The sequence below is a fragment of the Phlebotomus papatasi genome, unplaced genomic scaffold (assembly GCF_024763615.1).
Source record: "Phlebotomus papatasi isolate M1 unplaced genomic scaffold, Ppap_2.1 HiC_scaffold_129, whole genome shotgun sequence".
Classification (NCBI taxonomy): domain Eukaryota; kingdom Metazoa; phylum Arthropoda; class Insecta; order Diptera; family Psychodidae; genus Phlebotomus; species Phlebotomus papatasi.
The window spans coordinates 1-8600 of NW_026604375.1; the positions used below are offsets into that span (position 1 = coordinate 1).

Genomic DNA, 8600 nt, shown 5'->3' on the forward strand with positions numbered 1-8600 from the left:
GGATTTTTTAGATACAACCACCAATGCGAATTGTGTGAAATACTCTACAACAATAAGCATACATGCTCAGTAATATGTAAATTTTGTCATAGTCATCCTCCATGCAAATCTACCAAAGATTTGATGGAATGCAATTCTTGTAATAGGCGATTTAGAGGTAATTCCTGTTTTCAAAACCATATTGATGGGAAGATTTGCGAAAAAGTTAGAATTTGTCAAAACTGTTCGCACATTTATAATATGAATGAAACTCATGAATGTTATACAGAGAAGTGCGAAATATGTTATAAAAAAGTAACAACTCCTTATCATTGTTTCATTCAACCTTATAAAGCAAAACCTTCCCAGAAATTTGGTCTCATTTTTTATGATTTTGAATCTGAATTTGTTGATACGGGGAATGGGTTTTCTAATCATAAAGCCAATCTTTGCGTAGCCAAAGAAGTTTGCTATTTTTGCTACAAATCTGCAGATTCTCCCCCAGATTGCCATAATTGTGCCCAGGACTTTCAAGTTTTTGAAAATTCCGATGAAACATCATGTGTTTCTAAATTTCTCGATTTTGTTTTACGTTTCCGTCCCTACCCAATTGCAGTGATTGCTCATAACGCAAAAAGTTATGATGCTCAATTTATTTTGGAAGAGCTCTGTAAAAGGGACGAAAAACTTTCCCCGATCATAACGGGATGCAAAATTTTAACAATAAAAATTCGCGATATTACATTTTTAGACTCTCTCAGTTTTATTCCTTTCGCGTTATCTAAATTTTCCTCGAGTTTCGGTTTGCCTTCTTGTGAAAAGGGTGAGTACCCTTACAAGTTTAATACGGAGGCAAACAAAAACTATGTGGGAAAATATCCGCCTATTGAAGCCTACGCCATCGATTCAATGACCGGCGAAAGGTACCAAAGGTTTTTAGAATGGTATGATTCCCACAAGAATGACACGTTTAACAATCGTGAGGAATTAATTCGGTATTGTACCCAGGATGTTAAAATTTTAACTCTAGGGTGCATCAACTTTATGTCATCATTCCTTGAAACTACGGGCATAAATCCTTTTTTGCAAGCAGTTACTATTGCTGATGCTGTAATGAAAGTGTATAGGAAGAATTATTTGGTTCCAAATACTCTTTCTATCACACCTAAAAACAATTACAGCTCAACATTTATTAATTTGCAGAGTAGAATTGGGTTAAAATGGCTTGTCTTTTTAAAGATGACGACAAACTGTGATATTAAATATGAAGTTAGGCTGAAAAACTCACGAATTGTTGCTGATGGTTTTGATGAGACCTCTAATACTGTTTACAGTTTTGAGGGCTGTTACTACCATGGTCATACGTGCATTTTTAATAGGGAATACGTCTGCTCTAGAAACCCACAGGATACCATTCAAAATCGGTACGAGAAAACTTTGAATCGATGGCGTAAAATTGAAAGCCTTGGGTATAAATTAGTTACTGTGTGGGAATGTGAATTTCGAAAGACTTTAAAGAACGCCCCCGAACTTGCAACAGCAATAGAAAATCACCCTGATGTCCTTGATGGAGGGTTTGATCCTCGGAGTGCAGTGTATGGTGGTCGAACAGAAGTATTTAGACTTCACTACAAATGTCGTCCAGGTGATCGCATTTATTACTACGACTTTACGTCATTGTATCCCTGGGCGAACAAATATTCTAAATATTTTGTCGGCCACCCAACGATTTTAAAGTCTTTTGATAATCCTGAGGAAATATTAATGTATGAAGGTATCGCGAAAATCGAGATTTTGCCGCCGCGAGAATTGTATGTACCGTGTTTACCTTATAAATGCAATAGCCGATTACTATTTCCTCTCTGCAGAACTTGTGCGGAAATAATAAACACGGATCGCTGTACGCATTCTGACAGTGAAAGATCACTCACCGGTACGTGGTCCCTCGAAGAAATTCGACTAGCTGTGCAACACGGTTATAAAATTATCAAATCTTTCGAGTTATGGTCCTATGAAACATCCACTTATAATCGTGAGAATGGCGAGAAAGGTTTGTTTGCTGGCTATGTCGATAATTTCCTGAAACTCAAGCAGGAAGCTAGCGGGTGGCCAAAAGAAGTTGAATCCGATATCGCAAAAGAAAATTACATCCGCGAATATTTGGAAAAAGAGGGAATACAACTTGATAAAAATAACATATCTGTTAATAAAGGTATGCGATCTTTATCAAAAATTGTCCTCAATAGTCTTTGGGGCCGTTTTATTATGCGGGAAGATCACTCGAAAACCACGGTGTGCAATACCAATGAAGAATTAAATAATTTAATTTCTTCAGAAGATATTGAGATTACAGAACTTTATCTGGCAGGACCACGTCAGATTTTTATTTCCTGGAAATATTCTTCTGATGCTGATCCTCCACCCTCAAAGTATGTCAATCTCGGTGTCGGTATCTGTACAACTACAAATGCTCGCATAAAGTTATATTCCATCCTTTCCAAATTAGGCCGTAATCTCTTTTATTGTGATACTGATTCGGTCATTTATTTGGTACCTGCTGGCGAAGAAAATCCACTTGAATGCGGGAAATTTTTGGGGGAACTCACGGACGAAATCGTGGATTACGGTGAGGATTCCTTCATTGAGGAATACGTAAGTTGCGGTCCGAAGGCTTACGGTTTAAAAATCTATTCTCCGGCATCAAATTCATATTCATACAAAGTCGTTTTCAAAGGAATTACCATGAATCGCCATATTGAAAAAGAAATTAATTTTGAAGCGCTTAAATCAATAGTGTTTGGACATAAAGAAGAGATAAACGTTAAATATTCAGATAAAATTTTTAGAAAGAAACATTGTCAATTAACATCAGGGCCATACCAGAAAAAAGCCCAATTTACCTTCAATAAAAGGCGATGTGTAGATGATTCGGATTCTTTGCCTTTTGGCTATTAATATTGTAATTTCCAAATTATAAATACATACTTTATAAATTTTAAGTTTTAATTTTCTTAGCTATAATCGAATTTATGTTTATTTGCCAGTTAATTTATTATTTTTATAGACTGCTATTCCATTTCCTATGGATTTTTAATTTTAGTCAGACTATTTATTTATATCACTGAAAAAATTATTGTTATTTGTAAATATATAATTTATTTCAAAGTACTGTTGTAAATATATGAAATATAAACGAAAAAAGATTTAGAAAATGCTTTTTCATCATTCTTGTGGATGGTCTTCTCATAAGATATCTAAGGTTCTGTTGAATTATTGGAATTTTGTTTGGTTTTTCTCATATTGGTTGGCTGATTTTTCTACAATCTCTTGAACATTTTGTTTGACGTGAATAATTTCTAATTATGAAAAAAATTGGACTATAATAGGACAAAAAGCTGGTAAGTATACGAATTTGCAAGATGCTGATAAAATATCTGTAAAAAAATGAACTTTTTTTGTAAACAATGATCATGCAGAAATTTGTGAGTATAAAATAGAGCATGGACTTGATCTTTTATCATAAAAGTGCAACTCGTCATATGACACCTTTCTGCTATTCTTTTTTCACGATGAACATCTGAATGAACTTTTCTAATGCGCATGAGAATTCCACTCGCTCATGAAGATTCTCTCATTTTGCATTAACCCACACGCGAAAAGGAATCATATTTCCTATTGCTCAACATTGTGCAATATTATTCTGAAGAAAGGTTAAAAGAAATATTAAGCAACATAATTAACAAAAATATAGGCTCAATCTAGCAAAGGATTCTGTTCAATTACAAATAAAGTTATTTAAAAATTCAAAACAAGAATTTCATTGCACGGGTAGGAGGCTGGGGGGGGGGGGGGGTGGTGCTCAAAAAGGTATCATATTTCACTCCAAAACAAAAAAACTGAAAAAAGAGGTGGGGGTAAAATTCTAAGAATCAGCAAAAATCATCCTCGTGGACGTGGTGACGTCATCAATGTGGTTGTTGTTGGTAGCATGCTGATGGCACCGAGTGCAGAAAAACATGCATCGTGCGTAATACTGACTACTAATATTATCGCAGTAAATGTGATTTATAGAATGACTGCCTGGAGGCGGTCTTACCCGTTAGAGGGTTAAATATATTTTTCCTGGAAGCCAATTTTTTAATGTTTTATTGTTTGGTATCAGTCAACTGTGTCTACACATTGAAGCTGGTTTCATCAAAAATTTCAAAAATGTTTGAAAGAAAAATTCCTATTTTTGACAAGTTTGATAGAAAATTTGTTGTAGAGGAATTTTCGGTCTAATAGGTTGTAGCAGATTGTGAACGGAAAAATAGACCTTTCTTAACTTTTCCTCTTTAATTCTCCACGAATTAAAGAGAAAAAGTTAAGAAAGGTCTATTTTTCCGTTCACAATCTGCTGAAAATTTGTTGTTTCACTGCTGAAAAAAGCAAGAAAAGTGTTTTTGAAAGTTTCTGGTATAGTATTTAGCGCATATTTGTGGAAAATTTTTCAAAAAAAGAACGAAGGAAGAGTGTTTTTTTAGATGTCGTTTTTATTTAATAAATTTCGATCTAGTTTTAAAGGAATATTTTCAATGATTTTTCTCTAGAAATTTCCGGAAGTTAACGCATCGGTGTTTTCTTGAAGTCTTCTTCAGTACATTTGCTCCGTGCTTCATGTTTTATAACATGGATGGAAAAGAGGAAGTTGCCGGACCCTCTGGCATCTCTATTATTTACTTTCCGGAATGCGCGAACATAATCTCAAAACTTTGTCTTTATTTTATCTAAAAATATTGTGTGATATTCACAGTTTGCTGTGAGGAAAGTTGTTTTTTCGTAATAATCCCAAAAACACTTTCAATAGACAAATCTCAGTAACTATCCGGAGAAGTAAATTCGTAAATAGGAGCCTCGTCGCAAGTATAGCAAAAGAGCTGTCAATGTTCCTGTTCCTGATCACAAGTCCTTCTCCTAAACCAGATCCCTATCCACAAGTTTTCCTCCAATCTTGCTGAAATTCTGAAAATTCATTTTTCAAAAATTCACAAATTCACTTTTCCGGGTAACTTCTGGGATTCTATTGTTGAAAGTGTTTTCGAGATTATAGCAAAAAAAAGTTTTCCCACAGCACACTTTGATTTAGACAATATGTAGAAGAAAATAATAATACAGTTTTGAGGTTATGTTTGCGCATTTTGGGATTTGGGATGGAAGAGAAAATTACGTTGATGGTCTCCCGATCGATTTAAAGAATAATTTCAACATTTATGTATGGTTCACAAAAGTTTTAAAAATATTTTCTTAGTTATCTTCAGGGAATTTGTTCTAAAATATGTATTTCATATTTTTAGAAAATGACAAAAACCAACAAATGAGGCATTTAGCAAAATTGTAGTCCTAAGTGTTGCCTATCGTCTGGTGTCAATGATTTTTTAATATTTTGTTTAGTTTATTTTATACAAATTTTTAAAACCTCTCTTTAAGACAATTTTTTGAACATTTTTAGAGAAACTCCAATTTTACACCCTGAAGGAGTGGTTTTACAAAGTTTTTTGTAATAATCAAAATTGAAGCACAACTAATGACCTTTCCAACGAACCTACGCGTTTTAAGTTCTGTTCACCAGAACCTGAGATATAACGAATAATGAAAGACAAAGCAGAAAAAAATATAAAAGTATGAATTAAAAATAATTGATAGGTGATTGAGCAAAACTAAAAGCATGTTCTTAATCAGGGGACTCGACTCTATCAAACGTGCCATGTGAGACCACTGAAGCAAAAACCGTATTGCATAGTGTAATGAGACGCAGCATTTTTGTGTAGATAATTTTAAAATTATTACATTAAATATATTGAAAATCTAAAATTTATGAGAATTTTTATTACAATAAGTGTGTATTTTCAAAAAAGAAATATTTTTTATATAATGCTTTTTGTTTATCTAAACAAAATGATAAGTTTGTGACCGCAAGTTTAATAAAAACATCTAAATCCTTGAAATATCTATCCATTTCTGTAATATTTGGAAATAAAATCATTAGGTATATTTGGCAGCTGGATTTCTTCACTAGTTTATTCAGGTGCAAAAATCCACTAAATAACTCTGAAAATCTCCATGATTTTATATACACCGAAATTCCTGTGAAAATATTCAATGGATAAATCTGTAGAATATCCCAAAGAAAATAGAGGACTAATTCCTTGGAAATGTCCGCTACTGATTCTCATACCGTGTTATTTGCTATGGGGTTGTCATAATAATAGTGCGTACAGCGCCATCGGGTGGTAAACTCCAGTCATAATAATAGTGCGTACAGAGCCATCGGGTGGTAAACTCCAGTTATAATAATAGTGTGTACAGCGCCATCGGGTGGTCAACTTCAGCGAGAGCCAAAACTAATGGAGTCACTTCGTATCATGAACGTCAGAAAAATGTTATATTTTCTGAAGTGCAATTCTAAAATATTACGTTTTGAATATGATCGAGCTATTCTCCATTCCGGAACCACGACGTTAACATTGTCTTGAGTTTCCGAATTAATTTCTTCTACCTTAATTTTACTTGAAATAACAGCGAAACAAATTAAAACTCAACTTTGATAAATGCAAAAGAACTTCAAAAGTGAAGAGTAGCGTTTTTCTTATTAAAAACAAAAATTCCCTAGAAGAAATTCTATCATGAAAGTTTCCTTGCAGAAAAATTACCATAACTTAAATCGTGGAGGAAATGTGTCACAAAAACGTAAGTTTTGCACTAAAAATTACAATTTTTTACTCAATTGTGTCACAGTATTCACGGGTGCTTCTGCTTTCAATTATGCTTCAACAGTTAAAATTTTATATTCCAAGAAGCAAATAAGCATAAAATAGCTTTAATTTGTTTCTAATCAATGTTTTTTCACGCTATTTATCCAATTTTAGTTCTTGAAGCAAAATTGAAGAAGAAGAAGAAGAATAGTGTAATTTAACAATGCAAAACTTACATTTTCATGACTTAATTTTTTCCAGTAGATGATTGGAAGAATTATGTCACGAAAACGGAACTTTAGCAGTCAGAAAGTAATAATTAAGTACAGTGCCCACAGATTGCTTTTTCTTTCAATTATGCTTTAACAATCAAAAGTGCATATTCCAAGAAGCAAGATAATAAAAAATTGTTTGGATTTGGTGCTAATCAACGCTATTTTCCACTCTTTTTCTCTAGATATGCATTTTTAATTGCTGAAGGAAAACTTAAGAAGAAGAAGAATCATATAAATTAGCAATTCAAAGATTATGTTTTCCTGACATCATTTTTCTAATTAGGAAAAAACAAAACTTTTCTGTAATAATGCTTTCGAAACAATTACATTTTTGTTTTTTACGTTATTAACTAACCTGTTAATAACATAAAATGTATGTTGTTGGAGTGATTCATGTTGGAAGTAACTTAAATAACATACAAATTGCAGTTTCATTACGTTAAGTTCCAACAATCGTAAGAAAATGTTTGCTGGGATAGGTATTCTCGCGAATGACTTTAGCTGCAGCTGGGTATCGATTACCTTCGTCTTCTGCCAACTGCATGAGAACCCTAGTTGCCAAAAATGGAGAGCTGGCAACCCCGAAACAAACCCGTGTAAATCGAAAATCTTCGATTTCATTGTCGAGTCTGATCACGAATCTTTGCAGGTCTCTATGGGAAGGGTGAAGCTCAACCTGCAAATACATTTTAACAATGTCGCAAGTTAATGCATATTTATGCATCCTAAATCTCCAAAGGATTGAAATCAGAAGGGGCTGAACGATAGGTCCCACATGCAAGCAGTCATTGAGACTCACACCTGACGCTGTGACGGAACTTGCATTAAATACTGGTCTAACTTTGGTGGACAACGCATTTTCCCTAATCACGCAGTGATGTGGCATGTAGTATTTTGGTATTGAAGGAGCAAACAATTGGTTTGCAGGGACCCGTTCAATAATTCCCAACTGTAAATACTCACGAAATACAGTTAAGTATAATTCTTTGAGAGTCAAGTTCTTATCAAGTCGGCGTTCAAGTTGCGAGAATTGACGCAATGCTTGATTTCGATTGGAATGTAAGACCTGAATGTTCTCATTGAGAGGAAGTTGAACTTGATATCTCCCTTCTTTAGTTCGAGTGACAGTTGTGTCAAAGGATTTCTCCGCCTCAGCTTTCTCAAACGATTTGACGTCCTCTTTGGGGATATCTTCGATTTCCCAGAACTGTTTCATGGTTTTATCGAGTGAAGCTAAGGTGGTGACGTTGCAAGAGACGGGTTGAGGAGGTGAGACCTTAAAACAAGGACCTACTACTAACCATCCGAAAACGCTATTGAGCAGACGCGGTTGGCCCTCTCCCAATTCATACTTGTCGACACCGAAATAATCCCAAGAATTTGCCCCACCTATCAAAAGATCTATACGTTGGCAGTGGTTCCAATGGGGATCTGCTAACTTAAGATGAGATGGGATCTTGATCTTGACATTATTGACCTCTCAATTGGGGTGATCTGTAGTCACACGTGGCATGACTAGACAGTCAAGAGACTGGCTCATGAGAATATTGTTAATCTCATATTCAAGTTTGACTTGAGTCTCTTGTTTGCACAATTGTGTGCTGTCATTTACTCC

General features: G+C 34.4%; 1 protein-coding gene across 1 annotated transcript; it reads right to left on the reverse strand.

The window, feature by feature from the left end:
* Positions 1–7424: 7424 nt before the first annotated feature.
* On the reverse strand, positions 7425–8201 carry LOC129808856 (uncharacterized). The gene has a single exon (XM_055858764.1). It carries the CDS (start codon positions 8199–8201, stop codon positions 7425–7427), a length of 777 nt encoding a protein of 258 aa, XP_055714739.1.
* Between the last annotated feature and the right edge of the window lie 399 nt (positions 8202–8600).

What these genes read in the sequence shown, in the direction of transcription:
- LOC129808856 (XM_055858764.1), bottom strand. Translation starts at nt 8,201, where the DNA reads ATGAAACAGTTCTGGGAAATCGAAGATATCCCCAAAGAGGACGTCAAA.